At 40.5% G+C, this 23,979-nt stretch overlaps 1 protein-coding gene across 5 annotated transcripts in view; it reads right to left on the bottom strand.

Moving 5' to 3' along the window:
* The window catches only part of LOC146513492 (voltage-dependent calcium channel subunit alpha-2/delta-4-like), a 108,880-nt gene that overhangs the window by 70,858 nt on the left and 14,043 nt on the right, over positions 1-23,979 (bottom strand). For 4 of the 5 annotated variants that reach the window (XR_014875403.1, XM_085168742.1, XM_085168744.1 and 1 more), the window contains exons 2-14: positions 22,036-22,117; positions 16,722-16,838; positions 15,265-15,324; positions 12,308-12,470; positions 12,085-12,216; positions 10,497-10,557; positions 6,530-6,680; positions 4,988-5,062; positions 4,658-4,747; positions 2,706-2,819; positions 2,168-2,246; positions 1,960-2,093; positions 1,739-1,756 (exon numbers count right to left, since the gene is read on the bottom strand). Coding sequence is in view for 4 of the 5 variants with exons in the window: in XM_085168742.1 (XP_085024868.1) it covers positions 1,739-1,756; positions 1,960-2,093; positions 2,168-2,246; positions 2,706-2,819; positions 4,658-4,747; positions 4,988-5,062; positions 6,530-6,680; positions 10,497-10,557; positions 12,085-12,216; positions 12,308-12,470; positions 15,265-15,324; positions 16,722-16,838; positions 22,036-22,117 (1,276 nt within the window). In the remaining variant the exon portion in view is untranslated. The remainder of the gene's footprint in view (positions 1-1,738; positions 1,757-1,959; positions 2,094-2,167; positions 2,247-2,705; positions 2,820-4,657; positions 4,748-4,987; positions 5,063-6,529; positions 6,681-10,496; positions 10,558-12,084; positions 12,217-12,307; positions 12,471-15,264; positions 15,325-16,721; positions 16,839-22,035; positions 22,118-23,979) is intronic. The other variant, XM_085168743.1, reaches the window with a different exon arrangement.

Here is a 23,979-nt window from a genome sequence, read left to right as displayed (position 1 = left end):
GCGGGTTATGGCTGAAATCCAGTGCAATGACGCTCCCGCGGGAATAGACGTTCCAGCCCTGTATTCCAGCCCTAACCATAACCTTATCCCCAGCCCTAACCATAACCTTATTCGTGACCTTAACCAGGACTTTAATGATGTTAAATAGCGTGTTTCTAAGCGATTTGAAGAAAAAGAGCGCACATGTGTAGATTGAGTCCAGACAGTTCTCATATTTCCTCATTTTTCCGAGGACGTCATTTAGGAACGTGGTGGGTAGCCGAAAACGTAATATGTTGACGATTTGTCACCTAGCGTAAAATGTTACGCTTTGGGAGTGAGAACGTGTTGCTCCAAATGCTGTTTTTTCCGACTCACTAAAATCATCAAGGAAAGGTGCTTGTTTGTGTTTTGTCTAGACTTTTGTAACTCTCTTTTTCTGCACTCAGTAAGTCTACACCTTGGGTTGCCTGCACGCAATTTTAAAAATGCTAATTTACTACATCAAACAGACCGTCTCATATAACTCCACTTTGATGCCACTTCACAAGCTCCCTGTAGCACTTACAATGCTGTTTAAAATCCTCACCCTTACCTACAGCGCATTTCATGCTCAGGCATGGCAGCTAATGGCTATTTGAAAGGCTTCTCCTGTTGCACAGGAGGAAGAACATGGCCTAAAACCTGAGATCCAAACATGTCCATGCATTTCTCAGATATCTTCACACAGGTGTGTCGTAGTATTTGTAAGCTGTGTTTCTGCAGCTCTGAACCATTGCAGCTTAAAAAGCTGAACTTTGCGCTGCTTCCTTTGGATCTTCTGATAAAAGAAATGCCAAAAATAAAATAAGGTGAAAAGTTTTTTTACTTTTACTAAGGCATTTAATTTGATAAGTAAGGCTACGTTCACACTGCAGGCGAAAGCGCATCAAATCTGATTTTTTTGACCCTTTACGACCCATCTATCCGATCATGGTATGACAGTGTGAACGGCACAAAGCCGATATTTTCAAATCCGATCTGGGTCACTTTCGTATGTGGTACTGAATCCGATACATATCCAATGTTTTAGAAAGCGACTTCTGTTTGATGGTCATGTCGCATTAAATCCGTCTTTTATGTCACCGACACAAGACAGACGCCAATTATCAGCGCCGGAGAAGACATCGCGATCGCTTCCTGGCCATCCCGTGTAGATGTTAGTGAAACTGCTGGGAAGACAACGTTGGAGAAATGTGAACATTTTATTTGTTCTGTATAATCTGCAGATTCTGACAGAAATCTGCAACTATCCTTTGAAGCAGCGCTCCTCTAAAACAGCAATAAGGATCATTATTAGGTTATTTACATTATTATGTAAATAACAAAATAACTTAAAGCAAAAATTGGGAAACGTGAAGTCCGAAGTCTTTATATTAAGGTCCATCAGTCAAACAATACTGTTGCTCTGGGTCTAAACAGAGCGCGTTGTGTGTGACGTCTTCTTTTGCACATGCGGGCGCTTTGAGCGTTCACACTAGAGCGCGTTTGCTGTCGCATTTTATTTGTAGTGTGAACGAGCAGAAAAAAAAAAATCGAATTTGATCAAAAAATCGGAATTGAGCATCAAGACCTGCAGAGTGGACGTAGCCTAATTCTGCTTTTAAGCTGCCAAATTAAACTCCATGTTATCTACTGATGGTAGAACCTGTAGGAGCTTCACACAAGTCCAACAGATGAAGAACTAACTATTAATCTAAAACTGCAACTTCTTTTTTACCTCCTCTGTGTTTGGAAGCTGTTGGGGTGATGGAGATGAAGGCCCAGAGGATCATGGGATAATGGGTTCATGGAGACGAGGAGAAAAAACACACATGACAATAATGACATTGTTCTGATTTAAATGAGACCTTCACAACAGATTTAAATAGAATGGCTGGTGTATACTGTAAATATGTTGAATGGCTTCTTTAAGCCCTTTGATTGGCCAGGCAGACTCACCACAGTGTCCATGTAGGCCTCTGTCCAGATGATGTCGTGGTCATGGTTGATGACCATTGGCCGACTGAGCACGTGCAGGTACTCCATGACGTTCTCCTGCACATCTGCCAGTGTGGAGATGTGTGTGTAATAACCTGGAAAAAGCACACGTGAGCATATTAGTGTCTGCATGAAGAAAAAGCAGGAAAGTATCACACACAGGACCGACCTTTGTTGTTGCAGGCGATCCACTTGGTGTTTTGAGCAAAGGTCATCTCTCTGCCAATCAGGTAGGTGAAGACTCGCACCTGAACACAGTGGCACACCTGTTTATGTCCGTGTTTACAAAAATTCAGCTTCTGATTGGCTTTTCAATGTTTTTGTGCAGGCAACTGTAGCTAAACACAGGAAGTCGGGTGGTTTACCTCACTTTTACTCAGTTTGAGTAAGAATGAGGTGATACTTTGACAATAAAGAGGTAATAATCAATAAATGACCAAAGTAATACACAAGTAATACGCTGATATAACAATTGTATATAGAACTGTCTAACAACAGACAAAATACATTCAAAGGTTACAGTATATAGTGACATTTAAGTGACGTTACTATAAAATACATTCATATATTTACATATTATTGTAACAGTAACTTTTTAAAAAACAAATATGGTGATATTAATGGTGTAATAATAGTAAGTAATGAGGTGAATTAATTGAGTTAATTCATTTCTAATATGGAAAAAGCTCTCAGCTCGCGGTCCTCACCCTGCGCTCAGGCCAGTTGAACTCCTCAAAGACGGACTCAAAGTCCTCCATGGCGCCGTCTGTGATCAGCATGATGGCCTGGTTACACATGCTGCCCTGACCGTTCGCCCTCACCTGCACACAAATGCACAACTTAGACACAGCAACAACTCCATCATCGATCTCTACTCTTTGAAAAGAGAATAAAAAAGCACTTTGTGATGCTAGATTTTTTAGATTTAAGCCCCTTTTAAGCCAAGGAAACAACAACTTTACTGTAAAAAAAATCTTTTTGAGTCTTTCCGCTCTCCAGGAAGCTTGTTGTGAACATTAAACCAGCTTAAAATTGTTTTAAACCATGAGTATCCAAACAACAAAGTATTGTGCAGAGCAGCAAAAACACCCAACAGAGAAAACATTAAGTGCATTACAGTAGTCCAAACATCTTGTCATAAAAGCATGGACAAGATGTTAAAAAAATTAAAAAGATAAAGTAAACTCACTAAAAGCCTCAACTATAGGGATGGCACCGGTTCTGACATAAACGGTAGTAACCAGACCGAAGAGCAGCGCACATTTCGGTGCTTTTTTCCCTGAGATGTCATACACTTTGGATTCTAGCCAATCATTTTACGTTTCCGAGGATAGTAGGCGGGTCCAGGTACGTACGTTCTTTTAGAGCAGAGCTACAGATTAAAAATGCCCAAGGCGAAGCGGTCAAAAGTCTGGCTGTACTTCACAGCAAAAGATGCAAACTCAGCAGCTGCAACAAGTGCTTTAAGCTGATACTGTGATACTGTCAAAGGAGGTAACACCTCAAATCCGATGAAACACCTGGCGACGCATAGCGTTTTTTTAAAAGCCGAGAAATGCGCCGTATTTGATAGCTTGCTGCGAGACCTCACACCGAGCACATCTACTGCGGGTGTGGTGCCTGTTATCGGACCCGGAGTTAGCAACATCCTCCAAAAACCCGAAGAGTAGAGTCCTGGCCCCTAGCCCTGCCAGTGTAGCAGAAATGATGAGGATGATGCAGCAGCAGCTGTTCTTCTCTGCGTGAGTAGCTTAATGTTGTTCGTGTGTAATTTACGTTGAGTAGGCTAACCACGTTATTACATTAATGCATGTAAGGTGAACTAGCAAACATCATCATAGATACATGTGGCTGTCTTCTTGTTTGATGGCAGATACTCCCTTCACCCTGGACAAAAAGGCTAAAATGACCAAAGAAAAAGTGGAAAACAGTTAAACATGAGAGGTTTTTGGACAAAGTTTGTGTTTTTTCCATTGTTTAAGCTGCTTCCAGCCCAGAGTGATGCCATATATGCCCCATAGCTGCAGAAAAGGCTAACATTGTTATCTTTTTACAAAAAAACAGCTGAACATGAGAGGTTTTTGGACCAATTTTGTGTTCTCCATTCTTTAAGCACCGTTTAAGCACCGTTTAAGCACCGGCACCGTTTCAAAAGTACCGGTTTGGCACCGGTATCGGATAAAACCTAAACAATACCCATCCCTACTCAACTATTAAAAAACTAGTTTTAATAAGAGAATTTATCTCCTTATCTTAGATTCACAGTCCAGTTTGGCACCACAGTTTTCTGCTGGGTCTGAACACCTCAGGTTACTCTCAGTGAAATAATAAAAAACAAACAGCAGCAGGCAGCAGTGTCACTCAATGCACCAAAGGTAAAAATGTGAAAAATCCAAGGTGATTGTCAGAAGACTTGACCTCTGACCTCAGAATTACTCGGCGGGGTGACAAAAATACCCCACGAGCCTTTGACGAATGTTTACTTTGATGTTCTTTAGAAACTCCACCTGTGGTTTAGGGGAGTTGATATTTTCATTGGTAGGTAAATGTAAGTGTTGTAAAGAAATGGTAGACACGGCCATGCTATTTAGAAATCAGGCCAAGATGGAGCAGATAAAATCAATATAAGTTAGGAGAGGCGGGCTGAGCGGACACTAACCTCGTTCAGGATTTTGAAGGACTCCTTCATGGCATTCTTGAGCTTTGCTTCGCCTTTGACATGCAGCTCCTCCACCAACACCTTAAAGTGCTGAGACAGGAAACGAATACAAAGAGGCTTTGTATACAGACAGACATTCATTTTTATTGCCCAGATTCTTTCTAGCTCCAGCTTGACCTGCTGTGGTTTCTGATGCCACTTTAAGAAGTAGGCTAAGAGGCTGATCTGATAATGACACTCGGGTTTTTCCTCTGTGTTTGCGTATGTGTGATGGCTGCTAAGATGCCTCCTGGGCTCTTTAGGCTTCCACGAAGCAGATAATGGTCTCACCTCTCTGTTGTCCAAGTCGGCCTGGACCAGAGTTCCCCTGAAACACGGCTCCACGTAGCGAACGTAGTCTGTGTACTGCAGACAGGGAAAGAAACACAGACGAGGCAGGCTCATGAGCGAAAAAAGGCAGTCAGTGGTTCCATTAACTAATCCAGTAATTGAACCTTTATTGTTTTAGTGATAAAGCTGTGAATTCACAATGATGTTGATGTTACCCAGACTTAAAAAGTACTCACACCAGCACAACACATGCTTTTCATAATGAAACTGAGAAGTTTCATTAACGTGTTGGTTCCAACACGTTAATTTGATGATCTTATAGTTATTTGGTTATAACTTGTGACATTTCTATGTTAGCAGTTCTTCCTTGTTCTTGTTTAGTTCCTTTCCATTTCATTTGGATTGTGTTTGTCTCTCGTACTTTGTATTTAGTTTTCTGAGTAATAATAATAATAATAATGGATTGCATTTATATAGCGCTTTTCAAGGCACCCAAAGCGCTTTACAATGCCACTATTCATTCACTCTCGCATTCACACACTGGTGGAGGCAAGCTACAGTTGTAGCCACAGCTGCCCTGGGCAGATTGACAGAAGCGAGGCTGCCATATCGCGCCATCGGCCCCTCTGGCCAACACCAGTAGGTAGGGTAGGGTAAAGTGTCTTGCCCAAGGACACAACCGGGGATCAAACTGGCGACCTTCCGGTTACAGATACGCTTCCCAACCCCCTGAGCCACGGTCGCCCCGAAGTACTGGCTCTGAATCCTTTCGGGGCTTCAGGATATGCACGATATGATAACTTATGAGCTTGTAGCGCTAATGAAGCAGGCATGGATTTGCATAAATGTGATTTATTATCCAATAAGTCTTAAAAAGAAAGGAAATAATTATGGTTATTTTTTAACTCTAGATACCAGTAAAAATAATTTAAATTGAAAAAAATGTATGAAACTCCAAATTTATGCCACTTCTGAAATTTTTGGTCATGACTGTTGTCAAAGGATCTCGCAAAGAAAAGCGTCTGGACTTCTTTAAGTTGCTTGAAGACGTTTCACCTCTCATCCGAGAAGCTTCTTCAGTTCTAAGGTCAAATGGTGGAGAGTCCCAGATTTAAACCTAGTGGGAGTTTCCCCCCACAGAGGGTGTGGGTCCCAATCAGACAGAGTTTCGGGTGAGTTCATTGTGAAACCTGGCCCCACCTTATCATGTGATTTCCTGAGGTCAGATGGCCCAGGATGTGAGTGGGCGTTAAGGCGTCTGGGGAGGGAACTCAAAACTGGATTATAGATGGCAGAGAGTTGGTGTCGTAAACCACTGCCTCTGTTCAAAGATGGTCGCTCACAGTGGACATAGATGGCTTCTTTCACTCCTCTCTCTGACAGAGAGGACAGATGGATGACTGGAGACGACTGGATGACTGACCTGGATGACTGAGAACCTTCACAGACGTCATGACTGTTGTTTTCCTGCCATTTTTCACTTAAACACTGCTCAGAGTCACAACACTGTAATAGTTTTAAGTAGATGTGCGCATGTCTCACAGCAATGACGTTGACAAAGTCGTTCTCTCCCAGTGTATCCAGAATGGTGTTGATGGTGTGTTTGGCAATGGTCATCTTCAGGCCCTTCATGCTGCCGCTAACGTCCACCATGATGATGATGTCTTTGGGAGACGTGGCAGCCTGGATGTACCTGTACACAGGAAGTGGAGACAGCCAATGGCTGTTGGGATCAATAACATTGGTCCAAACTCCACAGAGTAGTGGAGCAGTGCCATTGACATTATACCTGTATACATATATTATATATTATTAGCATACACTCAAAAAAATGAAATTGGTTGGTTGTTACATGTACAAGATTCAAACTTGTAATTTGAACTAAATAATTTCATGTTTCTATGGTGAACGTAATTAAATCATGTAGCACCTGCATGAAATTCAGCAACTTAATTTGTTCTTGTCGAGATGACAGGATACAATCTAGTAAGAGTGGTTAGTTGTCTGGAATCATGAAATTCACAAGATCATGTTAGAAGTCAAACTGCAGGAGTTTTAAGAGGCAGACAGCTACACCCACACCATGTGTATGCTATCGCTATTTATTGTGGTTTAACCTGTCAAGGACAAAAACGTACAGAAAATTCTGCATCAAGCCTTGTAATCATAGCTTTCCTACTTTTGTTAAGCCTGGCGCGACAGCTTGGTGGTGTGATGGTTAGTGCTGTTGCCTCACAGCAAGAAGGGCCTGGGTTCGAATCCACAATCTGGCTGGTTTGCAGTGTGTAAGTAGAGTTCGGTTAATTGGTGATTCTAAATGATCCATGAATGTAAGTGCAAATGGTTGTTTGTCTCTATGAAATCATCAACCCCCATATTGGTTCGTTAAGCAAGACTAGCAGTAATTGCCTTGATTAACAAAGTTGTTGTTCAAACAACAAGATTTCAATGTGTTCTCCTAAAGTTTTTAACTTGTGTCGAACGAATTAAAACAAATTTCACTTTAAATACTTCAATAAATCACTTCAAGTCAATGTAAGTATACTACGTTGATCCAACGTAATCTGATTACATTAAACCACCAAATGCCAAATGTGTTGGTTTGACATGGTCAAAAATGGGTTATTGTACTTGGTTAAATGTGGAAAAAGGTGCCACGATTAAATTGTGTTCATCCAACACAGATTTTTTTGAGCGTACATTACCATTGCTATGCAGATGATACCTAGCTTTATCTATCCACCAAGCCAGATGACACACACCAATTACTTAAACCACAAGAATGTCTTAAAGACAAAGGAGTGGTTGACCTCGAATTTCCTGCTTCTAAATTCAGACAAAATTGAAATGATTGCAGTCGGCCCATAAATCTTGGAGACATGATGTCTAACCCGATACTTACTCTGGATTACACTGGCCTCCAATAACACTGTGAGGAATCTTGGAGTGTCCTTCAACATCCATTAAAACAATCTAACTGCAACAGTTCCAGCAGCCAAACGTCAAATGTGAAAAGGAGCATCAGGCAACCTCCGAGCCTGCAAAGTACAGCCAATATAGAAGAACCGAAAACTGCACTTCCCCTAATGGCCACTTTAAGCTGTCTGCAAAATGTCCAACTTAACTAATTATGATAACACATAACAATTACAGACTAGAAAGAGAGAGCATATTTCTCCTGTTTTGGCTTCCCTTCATTGGCGTCCTGTTAAATCCAGAATTGAATTCAAAATCCTGCTCCTCACATACAAGGTCTTAAATAATCAGGCCCCATCTTATCTTAATGACCTTGTGGTACCATATCACCCTATTAGAGCACTTCGCTCTCGCTCTGCAGGCCTACTTGTTGTTCCTAGAGTATTTAAAAGTAGAATGGGAGGCAGAGCCTTCAGTTTTCAGGCCCCTCTTCTGTGGAACCAGCTTCCAGTTTGGATTCAGGAGACAGACACTATCTCTACTTTTAAGATTAGGCTTCAAACTTTCCTTTTTGCTAAAGCATATAGTTAGGGCTGGACCAGGTGACCCTGAATCCTCCCTTAGTTATGCTGCAATAGACGTAGGCTGCCGGGGGATTCCCATGATGCATTGAGTTTTTCCTTTCCAGTCACCTTTCTCACTCACTATGTGTTAACAGACCTCTCTGCATTGAATCATATCTGTTATTAACCTCTGTCTCTCTTCCACAGCATGTCTTTATCCTGTCTTCCTTCTCTCACCCCAACCGGTTGCAGCAGATGGCCCCGCCCCTCCCTGAGCCTGGTTCTGCCGGAGGTTTCTTCCTGTTAAAAGGGAGTTTTTCCTTCCCACTGTCGCCAAAGTGCTGCTCATAGGGGGTCATATGATTGTTGGGTTTTTCTCTGTATCTATGAAGCGCCTTGAGGCGACTTTTGTTGTGATTTGGCGCTATATAAATAAAATTGAATTGAATTGAATTGAATTAAAAGCTGAGCAGTAAATCATACTTTAAGCTGTCACTCTCAAACATGGACAGAAATATTAGAGGGAACAATGAACTGCAGATCTTCTCTTCTCTGTGTGGATGCTCCTGGGCCAATTTTTGAAAAAAAGAAAGAAAGAAAAGAAAAGTGGACCCATCATATAACTCACAGAAATCTGGTTCTCCTGTACTCCTTTACTTTGCAAAGGTGAATTTAAACCTTTAGACTGTGACTGTCCAGCACTGAACAGAATAAAATATGTTTATGGTTAACAGATTGTTAGCTTCAGACAGGGAAACTGGGGATTTGTAAAAATCAAATCTTCATAGTTTGGTGAATTCTAATCAACGTAAGTAGTTTGTTATGAATTTCTGGCAGAAATGTCTGATTTCCAGCGAACATTCTCAACAGGTTCTTTATGAGCTGCTTTTAGAAAATCCAGGAATTGCCCCTGCAGATAAAAACGTATCATCTATCATCACGAACTCAATCTGCATGTTTCACAGTCTCTCTCAATGTAAGTCCCTGCAGATGTATGGCAGCTCAGCTGCAGTAATGTGGAGTGATGAGGCACATATGCAGTTCTCTGGTATTATTTAGAAATGCATGAGCAGTCACATATGGTGCCATGTGGGCTGCAGTGACCCGGCTAAGGAGCAGCTTATCGTCTTTTCTAGAGGATCAGTGTCTGGCTGGCCTCTGCTCAACCAATGCAAAGCCAGCGGAGTGGCCACTTAGACTGACTCGAATTCAGCCTCATGGAGGGATTTATTCCATTTTTGCATTGTACTAATTCCTGCTGTTATATAGATAAGTCTATACACAGTAGCACAGTTGGTACATCCCTGATAATGAGGTTTTACTCTTAAAGATGATGATTCTACAAGTGTTCTGAATTTTGGAAGCTTACTGGAAGAGTAAGCACCATGTTTGGCTGGTTTACTTTCAGGCAGAAGCATTTATGTCTTTAACTGAAGCAGCTTTATTTGTGTGGGGAGCTGAAGGCAGTGAAATATAATGAAGTCTTCTTCTTCTTGCATCTGTAAAAAGATTAAATTCACACTTTGACTGAGGTGCTTCCAGCCTCCCTCATTAGTGGATTCTGTGTTTCTCTTTCTCTGCTGCTGGTGAGTTGACACCTTTAAAATTAACATGCTAAACTTAGCAATCCAGCTGCCTCAGTGTTTGCCTGCAGGACATTTAAGTATTTAATATCATTCGAGTGAGACACAACCCTAATCAAGCAGGCTTCAGTGGGTCATCAAACCAAACAGCCAAGGTGAAATATAGCCCTTGTTATGCTTAAGCACATAACTCAGAAATGATTATTTTACTGTTCCAAAAATAGCAGTGCCCCGGTGAGTAGTGTGACTTTGTCACTTCAAAGCCTCTCAGAGATAAAAAGCAGGGAAACCTGAGCCCATTAAGCTTTTGAGGTTCTCGGGTTCTGGAGTAATGTGTCCCCCACATGATTATCACCACTGAACTTCACCATTTACCATAAATATAAAAACATTTAAATGAGCTGTACCTCAGAAGGCAATGACTAATGATTGGTAGAACAAACTCACCAGTTTCTGTTCCTGCAGTCGAAGGCTACAACACCGTTGGAGTCTGGAGTCCATTTAATACCTGAGCAAAAGACAAGGAGGCAGTTCACAGAGCTGTGATATCAGTAAGAAAAAACGAACATGGATACAAGGATATAAGAAATATTGAAAGACAAACAGGGAAGTTTGTAGAGGTGGGAATCACCATACATCCCACGATACGATATTATCACAATACTTAACGCACGATACGATATTATTGCAATTTTTAAAAATATTTTGCGATATTCAGATTCTGTACATAAAGGTAAACTTTATCAATATTCATTTTCTCTAATATCAAAGTCTCACACTCAGTCTTTCTCTCATTTCAGTTTTATTGTTGACAAACTGAACGGTTTGTATTACAGTCTAGTCCAACTTAACTATGCAGCCCCTTCAGCAACTGAAGAATTTGAAAGTAAATTAAAACAAAATATAATTTGACATTAAATAAAAAAGTTTTAAACTTAATTAAAATAAAACGTCTTAAATTAAAATAAGTAAACTGTCATGTTTATTGCTGCCATAAAAAAGTTAAACACATTTGGACAGTGAAGGAATGTCAGGATTCTTGCTCAGAAAAAGGATCAACATGCTCTGAAGTCAGAGCACAAAAACCTTTTTTGTAACAAAATATCGATTTCTGCTGTCCCTGTATTGATACATTATTAGCAAACAAAATATCACGATGCTACACAGTATCGATTTTTTCCCCCACCCCTAGAAGTTTGTGTGCTGGAGTAGCTCAGGGCCGCAGAGAACGTACATGTTTTTAAGAACAGGCTCAAGACCCACCTTTTTAATTTAGCTTTTACTTAACGTTTATTTATTTTATGCTTATTTATTCTATCCTGTTATTCTATTTATTAATTTAGGTTTTACCTAATATTTATTGATTTTATTCTTATTCATTTTTTATCTTCTTACTCTATTTATATTTATATTTATATTGTATCCCGTTCTTATTTATTTTATCTTTTTACCCTGTATATATCCTATTGGGTCATATCTCCCGGTGCAGACGGCTCCCTGTGATAGTGTTTCCTCACTTGGCTCATGCGTACCCAGCCCAATTTTACTCTTTACGTGTGTGTGTGTGTGTGAGGGGGGGGGAGATGTGTGTATTCATGATCGTTTATGTTAATGAGAGTGTGGGGAGTGAGTTGGAGGGCGGGGTGGGGTGGGCTGCTTTTAACCATGTAAAGCACTTTGTGCTACATTTTTTGTATGAAAAGTGCTTTATAAATAAAGATTGATTGATTGATTGATTGATTATATGGAATTGTATTATATGATCATTCCAAAATGATGTCAAACTGTCTAATTTCACTTGTTTTATTTCAGTCAGGACCATTAGGGTCAAACAAAGATTGTTTTTTTTTCTACAGCAAGAGCCCAGAACAGAACAGAGGCGCCATCAGTGGCAACAGATGCATGAAAAAGAGTAAATTATAGCATAAGGATTATTTCAAATTGTGAAATAATGCAAAGCTACTCGATTAGAGCCAAAAATAAAATCATGGAGCTGGAAACGAGCAGGACAGACCCACTTTATGGCTGAACTCACCAGGGTAGATCCTGAAGAAACCCGTGGAGCTGCCAAAGTACTGCCAGGTGAGTGTCGGATCCTTCTGGAAGTTACCGATGAAGATGTCGTTTAAAGCCTCTGTGTTGTAGATGGCATTGAGGATGTTAGGATCTGCACACAGAGGAAAAACATGCTGATTTAGAGCTTTCTTTTAAAGAGCCATGGCCTATGTTGAGGGAGTGAGCCATGAAGCACCTCTGACCTTTGTTGTACACATTGGTGGGAACCTGGATGTTGCTCATCTGAGTGTTGACAGACAGTTTATTAAAATGTTCATTCTCCTCGAGGGGAAATTCTCCACCCAGATCCACATAGTTCCCATCCTCATCCGCAGTGTTGATCATCATCGAATTGTAGTAATCAAACTGGGAGAGGCAGCAACAGGAAATTCAGTTTGTTTTGTTTTTCACACAGAAATTCTGATTTTCAGCTCATTCTGATTATTGAGGAGTTAGAATCTGGTCTAATCTATCAGGTAAGTTTTCTTAGTCTGCAGTGTTTTTGACCCCTCAGGGCCACCATAAGCATGCAGAGCTTGAAAACTGTCAGGTTTTTGGCAACAAAGGCTGAGAAAACGTTTTTGATGTTGACAGTAGCTATAAAAACATGTTGCATCTCACATTTCCTTTTTAATAAGGTTTGACTGGATCAGGGAGCCTCTGCCGCTATGGGCTCATTAAGGTCCTAAACGTCCCATAATGCATGAGTGCCTCTTGTGTACTCTCTCACCAATATTGTATATCATTAAGCTTTTATCTCATGGTTTTTCTTTCTGCCCTCTCTCTCCTGGTACAGGACCTTCCTGCATCTCTTCCTGTCAAAAATGAGTTTTTCCCCTCTTCTGTCACCAATTGATGGTAATGGTATTGTTGGGTTATTATTTGGACCTTATGATATAAGGTGGTCTGGTATAACTTTTATTTAGTGTTGCTTAAATGAAGCTGAATTGACTTAGGACTTCTACCATGTACAACATCACAAACTCTATCATTAGGTGCTTGTGTTTGAATATACTGTTTAACCCTTTAAGACCTACCATAGAACCAAGTCCGCCAGAGCTTATATTATATTTTTACATGCTGTGGAGCCATTTTTGGGAGCATTTCAAGTTGCTATACATCAAAACAACCATTATAGTCCAAATTTTAATAATATGTCTGCATTAAGTGCATAGCAATTACATAAATTGCAAAAAAGTGCAATAAACTACAAAAAAAATTGAAAATCGTTTTTGTTTTTTTAACATATATTTCTAGTTAGAGAAATTTAAGAGGCTTATCCCTCAAAACTGTAAATACAAAAAAGTTGCACAAAATAGTTTCCCACCACAGGAATTTATTTTGAGTGTCTTCATAGTTTTATTTTTGAAATACACCAATTTTTATATACTGCAGGAAAAACTAAAATATATATTATAGTGCAAATTATAAAAAAAAGAAACACCAGTATAGGCTCATAAGGCCCTGATGGGAAAAAAAACCCCCCACTACATTTCTGCAAAATGACGTCACTTCCAGTTTCGGGCAGGTCATGGCGGACATGCGATAGGAAGTGTTACAAACAGCTCATCGGATCGGCAAAGCGTGTTTCTGGAATATTATGTTTTTGTTGCTGCAAGCGCTTTTTATGCAGTTTTTGTAAAGCTGTATGTGGAAGGAAACTGTGACCGAGGACAAGCTGATGGCATAAGATGTAGGGCTGGGCTATATCATACCGTTCACGGTAATACCGGTGTCATTTGGGCAACGATAGGAAAATGAAATATCGCGATAGAATATGGGTAAAACGCGCATGCGCAGTGCCTTTGTTTACATACGCACATGGCGGCAACGCAGAATGAGAAGAGCGAAAGTGGATCGTTAAATGAAACGATGAACCAGAACTGGTTTGTAAAAATGCTGCAACTTCAGTGGTGGAACTGGTTTAGCTTTCGTCCGTCAGATACACAACAAAGCACTATTTTTGGTAGAGCATGCTAGCGGGCCGTCGTTATTACCGTGTTGTTTGGAAAATACGGCGCACTTAAAATCAATCCTTTGATTTTTCTGAAAATCGACAGTGTCCCTTATAATTCCGTGTGCCTTATGTATGAACTCTGGTTGTGTTTACTGACCTCGAGACGATTTTATGTACACGGCGCTCAAAAATCTGTCAGATGTTTTTTGTTTACGACTTTGCTAAGCTACGAAGCCGCACCGCTTGATGGATTGTCGGAGCATTACGGCTATCGTAGGCGGCGCCTCGAGGAGTGATACGTACTGTGCTTCAACATAATATTACCGTATTGTGTGTGTATAAGCTCTTTTTAAGTTTTGTGGATATTATACATGGTTATGCTGAGGATATGTCGGTCAATTTCCACTGGAAATGCCTTTTGGTTAAACTGTTAGCAAGAAATTAGCATTTGCACTGTTACATTTTTATATAACTTTAATGCACATTAAAAAACAGCTGTTTGTTTAAGTGAAAATACATTGATGGGGTTTTTGCACTAATAAAGTTGTGGAGTTGTAAAGTATTTTGTCTCGTGTCAATTATATCGTCAGTTATATCGTTATCGCAAATTTTCAAATGTATATCGTGATAAATATTTTTGGTCATATCGCCCTGCTCTAATTAGATGTAAGTACAACTCTTCCAGTTTCATATGCAAAAAAAATTATTGCGCTAGCTTACGTGGTTGCAGTGTTACCGGGATTTAAAAATAGTTACGCAAAACGGAGCGTGCCCGCTCCGACCGGCAGAACAAATTATATTTGTTTCATTCACACACGTTTACGGCAAAATATCAGAAATACAAACCCACAGATGGAAGAATCCAGAAATACTTAACTTCCCTGATGCTTATTGTGGGTTTCTTTGCGACCCAGTTTCCTATAGGATCAGTGAAGTTTGACCTAATCTAATTTCAGGTGTCAGCTGAGGTTTAATCCGGCCTCACAACCCGCTGTCAACTCTGGTCCACACACAGTCAGCTAATGATAGCATTCAGCTAAAGACAAGGAAAGTACAAATGCACCCGACACTGACACATGACACACTTGGAGGTTTTATCGTCCATCAGCATTAATTTAAACATGCAGAATACAGAATACGTCCTGGGTGATTCCAAACCAGCCAGTGAATCAGTTATCATCAAAACCAAAGAGTTGCACTGACCTTTAATGTTGCATTGAATTCATGGTACAAATCTGAGTCTTCTGCAGATTCTGCTAACCTCTGGCACAAGAAAAAGAGGAGAGAAATAAAACGGAGACTAAAAGACTGCACTGCACATGCACAGAAAAGCAAACCAGTGAAAAATTATGAAACGTGCAAAATCCACATTTTAAAGGTTCATTAGCTACAATGAGCTAAGAAATTATTATTAGTATTAGTAATATTATTATAATACAGTCTTAAAAGAGTATAGAAAGAAAAGCAGATTCTTTTCATTTTTATTATCAATATTATCAGGACTCCTTAGAGCCACAACAATATGAGAAGCACTTCCTTTAAGAAAAATTCAGATGTGAATGGCTTTAAAGGAATATGCACATCTGGATTTAGCTGTGTTGGGGAAAAAGTGAATTAGTTACTGTAGCGCAGAGTTCAACACAAAGGAATTCATCAACAAAGGCAACATTTAAGCACTTATCAAGGCTAGTGTCACAGTTCTGGGTCATTTTGACCCAGCTTTTTCTGTTTCTTATGTTTTGGTGTTTTTCTAGATTATGATTTATGTTCTGATTCTTGAGTTGCGCTGGTTTGATTTTGTATTACGGGTTATATTTTCTGTCAAGTCTGCGTCTTTGTAAATTGTTTCCTGTTTTATTTTGATAGTTCCAGTCCTACGTCAGTGTATTCAGTTTTACTCCCCCCTGTCTCGTTAGCCCTAATTTCTCCCAGCTGTGTCTCCCTCCTGTTTTCCATTCCCTGATTACTCCACTGCATATTTAAGCCCTGTGTTGGCCTTTGGCCTTTGTTGCGTCATACGTTCTACATGCTGTGTGTTTGTAGCGTTCCAGTGGTGCAATTCCTCTGTTCTGAGTTTTGTTTTGTTTTTGTGGGAGTTATTTATAAGGAGATTTTTCCAGCGTTTAAGCTGTGTTTTCAGTTCCAGTCCCGTCTCTGAGAGTCCTGCATTTTGGGTCCTTCTTCCTTCCTGCCTGCCACACAGCCTATCATGACAGTTAGAAACAGATCATGATTTGAATGCATAAATAACAGAGGCTTTTTTAAAGCTCGGTTTTCTGAGCTTCCAGCTTGATGCACAGCCATGAAACATTCTTCCAGTTGAAATACATTTAGGACCATCACACATTTTTCCATGAGACCAGTCAGACCCAACTACTTCTACTTCAACTGCTCCAGCTGCACACTTTGTATAAAGTGTGCAGCACTTTATACAAACAGTGATATTGTTCATCCCACAAAGAAAACTGTCTAACGGATCATTCTGCTGTATTTTGTCAGGCAGCAAACTAATGACACAAATTATAACAGCATGTACTAAAAAACACAATCTTGTAATGAAGACGCAAAAGCAGGAATCACATTATTTAAAAAATCATGGGTTCAAATTAGTTCGGTCTCCCAGGAATAGTCCTGAAAAACCTCCTTTTAATGATCCTCACCTTCACCGACTTCATCTTACTTCCCAACATTCGTTCGATTTCATCAGAGTAGTCCTTCACCAGGTCTTGTCCATCCACCTCTACGATCTTAATGATTGGCTCCACATCCTTCAATTTCTGAGAGAAAAACAAAGACAGAGTCAAAAACACCAGAAGTTTTTTTTTAAAATATACAATAACAACACATATAACATATTTAATATCCCCCATTCACCCATGCACACACATTCCTACAAGCACTTTCTTCAACATCTAACTGCTTTTCTATCTAACATTTAAACTCATCCACACTTAGATGAATGCATCAGAGAGCACCTTGGAGCAGCCAAGGCTCCAGCTCCTGAGCTGCAGTTAGAGCTGTTAGATATAACGATATATATCGGATGACGATATAAAAACGTCTATCGTTTCATTTTACGCTATCGTTTGTTTCGTGGTGTCGCAAAATAAACTGTTGCAATATTTTTTCATGGTTTTGATGGTCACTGTAGTGGCTATATTAATGTCTTAAAGTTCTCTCTTTCTCTTATATTTAATATAACCACACTACGGACGGACAAGCGCATGTTTTTATGCGTTGTCGTTAGCAACAACAACGGTAACACCATCGCGTGTCCGCTTGTTTATGTTCCACATAAACCTTTCACAATAAAGCTCAAGATCCTGTTGAGACTTTTTAAAATAAACTGAATCACGTGAAAGAGCAAATTATTGATGGATGAGAAGTAAAAAAAGAGCCGCCAGGTGCTAAAAAATAAACCTTAGACTCAAACGTTAGAACAGGCTTTTCCCCGCAGCACGCCGTGTAATAAATACAGGAAACGGCGGCTGTTACAACTTATGTCTAAAAATGTATCGTTTCATGCATCGATTAAAACACTCGACTCCAGCTACATGACGCGCAGCTGGAAACACTTCCCAGTCGAGCTGCCCGAGATTCACAGAATTTACAGAAAATGCTACATTTTTGTGATTTATATCGTTATCGGGACGATAGATGTCTTATATCAGGATATGAGATTTTGGTCATATCGCACAGCCCTAGCTGCAGCCACCAAAATACCCATACCGTTCTGGTAACAACAAAGAAAAACATTGAATCTGTATATTAAATAAACATTAACTCTAGAAAGACAAACTTGCGGAGTGTCATCAGTTATTACGACATTTCAGCATATTCCCAACAAGGTCTGATGTCTTATCCTGTGTTTACAGTATAAATAAAGTGCAGCTGCCTTTTTTATGAGATAATTCAGATTAAATCAACTGCAATGGAGGCGTCTCTCTCTGTATGTGTGTGTGCTTGTGTGTATTCTTATACTGAGGGGATATCTGAGGTTATTGGGTCACTTTCTTTGGATCAAGAAGCTCGAGGTGGATCAACCAGCTGAGTGTGCGGAGGGTCAGCCCAGTCTGGGTATTTACACTCTGAATCTCTTCATTAAGTCACTCCCTAATTCGTTTAGTAAATTAGTTCAAGCTGCCCAAACTGAAGCAAATACACAAGCAGAGCCAAACATTGAGTCCAACCTCTGTGAAAATCTTCTATCTCAGTCCTGCACACTTGCTGTACAGGGTGGGCAATTTATATGGATACACCGTGATAACATGGGAATGGTTGGTGATATTAAAGTCCTGTTTGTGGCACATTAGTATATGTGAGGGGGCAAACTCCTCAAGATGGGTGGTGACCATGGTGGCCATTTAGAAGTCTGCCATCTTGGATACAACTTTTGTTTTTTCAATAGGAAGAGGGCCATGTGACACATCGAACTGATTGGTAATGTCACAAGAACAACAATGGTGTGCTTGGTTTCAACGTAACTTTATTCTTTCATGAGTTATTTACAAGTTTCTCTTTGTTCACAGCCATTGACATGTTGAAGAGGTTAACACATGAGGAGCGGATCGAAATTGTGTTGATATCTGGTGAACGCAGTAACCGGGTCATTGCAGCACATTTCAATGCAAGACCCCCTACGAGACCACCCATCTCCCATGCTACAGTTAGCAAACTGCTTGCTAAGTTTCGTGTAACTGGTTCAGTGTTGGATTTGCCAAAATGTGGACGCAAGAAAACTGTCAGTAATGAAGAAACATCAGTGGCTGTCCTAGCTTCATTCAGCAAGAGCCCACAGCGTAGCACTCGCCGCATGTCACTGGAGAGTGGCATTAGTCGAACATCCCCTCGGAGGATATTAGCTACTCACAAATGGCACCCTTACAAACTCCAGCTACTGCAGCATCTCAACGAGGATGACCCAGATCGGCGCACAGAATTTGCAGAATGGGCAAAACTAAAACTGGAACAAGGACCCTCAGTTAACAGCAGAAGATTTTGTTCAGTGATGAGGCAAACTTTTATGTGAAGTGGTGAAGTTAACTAAACAAAACCACGGCTATTGGTCTGACACTAACCCACATTGGATGGATCTCTCCAAGACTGTTGGAACAACAAAAGTGATGGTTTGGTGTGGTATATGGGGTACAACGATAGTGGGTCCATTCTTCATCAATGGAAACCTCAAGGCCACTGGATATTTGAAATTGCTGTGATGATGTGTTTCCCTCTTTGTGCACTGAAGCTGGCACGTTCCCTGAGTTTTTCCAGCAAGATGGTGCACCAACACATTATGTGTGCCAGGCCTGAGCATTCCTAGATGAACAGTTTCCTGGAAAGTGGATTGGTCATCCTGTGGACCAGTTGAATGGGCCCCAAGGTCTCCCGATCTGACCCCCTTAGACTTTTATCTTTGGGATCATCTGAAGGCAATTGTCTATGGTGTGAAGATACGAGATGTGCAGCACCTGAAACTACGGATACTGGATGCCTGTGCTGGCATTTCTCCTGCGGTGTTGCTATCAGTGTGTGAAGAGTGGGAGAAGAGGGTTGCATTGACAATCCAACACAATGGGCAGCACATTAAACACATTTTATAAGTGGTCAGAAGCTTGTAAATAACTCATGAAAGAATAAAGTTACGTTGAAACCAAGCACACCATTGTTTTTCTTGTGACATTACCAATAAGTTTGATGTGTCACATGGCCCTCTTGCTATTGAAAAAGCAAAAGTTGTATCCAAGATGGCCGACTCCACACAGAAAGACCCTGGCCTGATGGTTGGATTGAACTCAGGACCTTCTTGCTGTACAGCAACAGTACTTTCCTTTGGTGTGATACGGTACTATGAGGTCTTTAACCTCCTAGGACCTGGTGTCCACATATGTGGACATCCCATTTTGGGTTGTCTAGACCAAAATACTAAATCTTGCTCTACAAGGGCCTGATATCCACTTACGAGGACATTATACTGCCACATGTATGCTATGCCTTCTGAAGATCCTGCCAAGGGAAACCATGTATAACATGGGTGGGCAACTCCAGGCCTCGAGAGCCGGTGTCCTGCAAGTTTTAGCTGTGTCCTTGATCCAACACAGCTGATTCAAACAGCTAAATGACATCCTCAACATGTCTTGAAGTTCTCCAGAGGCCTGGTATTGAATTAATCATTTGATTCAGGTGTACTGACCCAGGGTGAGATCTAAAACCTGCGGGACACAGGCCCTTGAGGCCTGGAGTTGCCCACCCCTAATGTATAATGTTAACAGAACTGGTCCTAGCACCGAGCTTTACAAAACAGGGATCCAACACAAAAATTAAAACGATGTTGAAAAGTAGAAGCATTCAGAGAGTGCAAACCAAATGTACTTTAAGAAGTTTGTAGTGCAGTAAAAACCAGTGCAAAGTCCAGGCTTTATTAAAATTTGCCTTCTTATAAAACAAATTAAATATACTTGACGACATTTTAAGTGCAATTATTTTCTATCATTTATGTGGATATATTACATGTATGACATTTATTGCAGTTTTGTAAATTGGTTTTGTTAAATTGTGACCAATAAATCATTAAGTTGACTTCGAAAACCTCGATGGATGTAAGCCAGATTTGAATGGACTGCTAACATGACCCCACTCTACACCCCTACAGTTTTATCACAAGATCATTCAAACCTTTTTAAGCTGTGATGTTTACAGAATGATGACACATGGATGCAAACACTACCAAAAACATCCTTGTAATTACCCGTAGCATCACTCTTCTCCTAATAAATCTGTGCTAGGGCACTGAGCTGCATGTGCTCTTAGTTTTAAATGCTAGTTTCCAAAACTGGATTTATTTCAGGATATTCTGGCTTCCTGTCTTCCCCCCACACTGCTGAAATGCACAGAGTGATGCTGATGATGTAATGTGGGCTTAAACTCCCTGAAAAAAAGTTTTCTTGATCAGCCAGTTGGGGATGTTTCAATCATTTTTTGGTCCCAGTCGTGGCCTGAATCCTTTCAAGTAGCTCTACCCTACTCGTCTCTGCGAGTGAACCAGACTTTAAGTGTGAACAACACACAAACACAACTCACCATTATTAATGTGCTTAGCACTACTATTGCTGAAACTGGCATTTCATTGGTTTTTTTTAAATTTATGGTGGATAAAATGTGGTTTGAATCTTTGTTTAATTATTTTTATTTCTTTGTGTTACCTTTCAAATATCACTGAGGTGAGAAGGATAAAGAGGCACATAAAGTAATGCCATAGAGTTTATGGGATGGTTATTATACAGGATGATCTTGAAGGTCTGATACATTCATAGATTTGCTCATATAGCTATCCTCCAACGATTGCTGTATTTGATCTCTCATTCATGGCCAGAGAAAACGTACATGAAAACAACATGAAACCCGCAAGACAGAAAACAATGTTATCTGGAGGTTATTTTGGTTCCTATACATGCATGTTGTTTATTCTGCAGGAGGTGGATGTGTGTTTAAAAGCATACAAACTGCTGACTGCCTCTGACGGCTTTAAATCTGACAGATAAATGGATGAATGTCTAAAATCAGAACAGGCCGCAAATCCTGACGCTGGTAAAGAGGGCTCAGTCCTCAATCTGGGCATTATCATGATCCCTGGGTGTGTGTTTGTCCTGGCAAACAAGCATAAATGTGCACACAGACTCACACACACACACAATGATAGGCACACTCACCAACATACACGAATGCACATCCAAACTCTTCCGATTGCTCTTTGTTTCCAGTTCAAACAGTCAGAAGCCTCAGGACCAGTTTGATGGTAAGAAACTCATATCTAAAGTAGACTTTGGCCATGTTTTAATTATTAAAAGAAAATTCAACCCAAATGAATACAACACCAGAAAAGTCCGAGGCTTGTCGAAATGACAAATCCTAGAACATTTTTTTTTAGGACGACTTTTGAATTTGAAATTTGCTTTTACCAGTTTTGGCTTCATTTACCTTCTGCAGCAGCAGAGATCCAGAGTATTTGGTTGCAAACTCTTGAAGTTCTGCAGAGAATGTCAACGCCCACTGTTGCACCCTGCAAGACAGAAAGACAACAGACAATATCAAGGACTCACATTACAGACTGTTAGAAAACCACAAGAAGAGACGCAAACAAAAGATATGGAAACAAAATAAAACAAACAAGCAAAAAGAAAAGAAAATCTCACCAATAGATATCAGTAGATTGCAGTTAAATGAACTTCATGTATTATCCTAACTCAGATGGCTGCTGTAAGACAAACGCACGATCTGATATCCTCGTGTTGGTGTTGTTCCCAGATAATCATACTAAAGGTTGTTCCAGGATCAACATTGCAAGTGACCAATCACAATGTTGTGATGTCATACTTTTGCGACTTTGGGAAAAACCGGCGTAAAACAAAAAACTGTACTTAAGTTGCGAGAAACCGCCTTTGTCCGCCGATCAACGGACCCTAACCCTTTAATAAACGCTAAGCAGAATTGATATTGTCCTTGCAACATTGGAATTTCATAAATGCACGAATGGGTTGGTGCGCAAAAGAATAACGTCACAATAATGCGATTGGTCACTTGCAATGTTGAACCTGGAACAACATTTTCATGATGATCTGGGAACAACACCAACACGACAATATCAGATCATCCAAGACAAACAGCTCTGGCTGTAAAGTGAGTGTAGGCTCTTAGGCTGTTGCTTACCTCAGCTGTCAATGTGTCCATGTCTATTTGGACTGTAAAACATTGTGAAACGAGTTTGATACAAGCCGATGACTCCGAGGAGCTCATTTCTGTCTGATGACAGCCATCGGTGAGTTGTTGAGGATATCCGCGATTTCTCCTGCTAAGTTCTGCTGTTTTTGCTATTAGCCACTGTTACATCCACTTCAAAGAAAGTTTCACCAACGTTGTTGGACTCTGAAACTTTCAAACAATGTGAGAATGTAATCAAACTGTTTATCAAGGGAAAGCGTGAATTTTAGAACAATTAAGCCAAACATTAGCTGGAAACAAGAACACTGCAGGCAACAAGGACACGGACCAGCCGGCTCATTATCGGCATTCAGCTCAGTCCGCCTCTCTGATGGTACGGAGGTGCGTTAGTGTCTGGAACTGGCAGCTCAACAATCTAGAAAGGTGAAATCAATGCTGACAGAAATATACACTTTTTTACAGATGATGTCTTTGTCAGAGATGTATGGAGCCCCTCAGGGGACATGGGAGAAAAAAAAATTAAGACGGACTTTTGCGAGATCTCGCAAAACTTTTGCGAGATCTCGCAAAAGTTTTGCGAGATCCCGAGTTTGTTTTGCGAGATCTCGCAAAAGTCCGTCTTAATTTTTTTTCCTCCCATGTCCCCTGCGGGGCTCCGTAGAGATGCCTTGTATATTTCAGAAAGATAATCTTATACCGCATACTTCATCTACTCGAACAGCATGGCTTCATCGTAGAAGAGTTTGGTTGCTGAACTTTCCTGCCTGCAGTCCAGACCTTTCACTGTGTGAGAACATTTGGAGCATCAAGAAAGCAAAAATAGAACAAAGAAAGAGCGAACATGTGTAGATTGAGTCCATACGGTTCTCATATTTCCTCATTTTTCCGAGGTCGTCATTTAGGAACGTGGTGGGTAGCCGAAAAACGTAATATGTTGACGATTTGTCACCTAGCCTAAAATGTTACGCTTTGGGAGTGAGAACGTGTTGCTATCAGACAAGAATGGGAAAACTGTCCTCTCCCAGAAGTAGAGTTAAAAGTAGTGTGGATACTACACAGTGGGAAACATGGCCCTATTCCAACTTTTTGAGACGTGTGGCTGCCATCAAAATGAGGGAGGAGATCCTCTAGGACATAGGTGTCAAACTCTGGCCCGCGGGCCAAATTTGGCCCGCAAGCCATACAAAATTACTATTAGAGCTG

The sequence above is a fragment of the Neolamprologus multifasciatus genome, chromosome 7 (assembly GCF_963576455.1).
Source record: "Neolamprologus multifasciatus chromosome 7, fNeoMul1.2, whole genome shotgun sequence".
NCBI lineage: Eukaryota > Metazoa > Chordata > Actinopteri > Cichliformes > Cichlidae > Neolamprologus > Neolamprologus multifasciatus.
The sequence above is the reverse complement of the archived record's forward strand: the minus strand, read 5'-3'. Positions and strand labels throughout refer to the sequence as shown.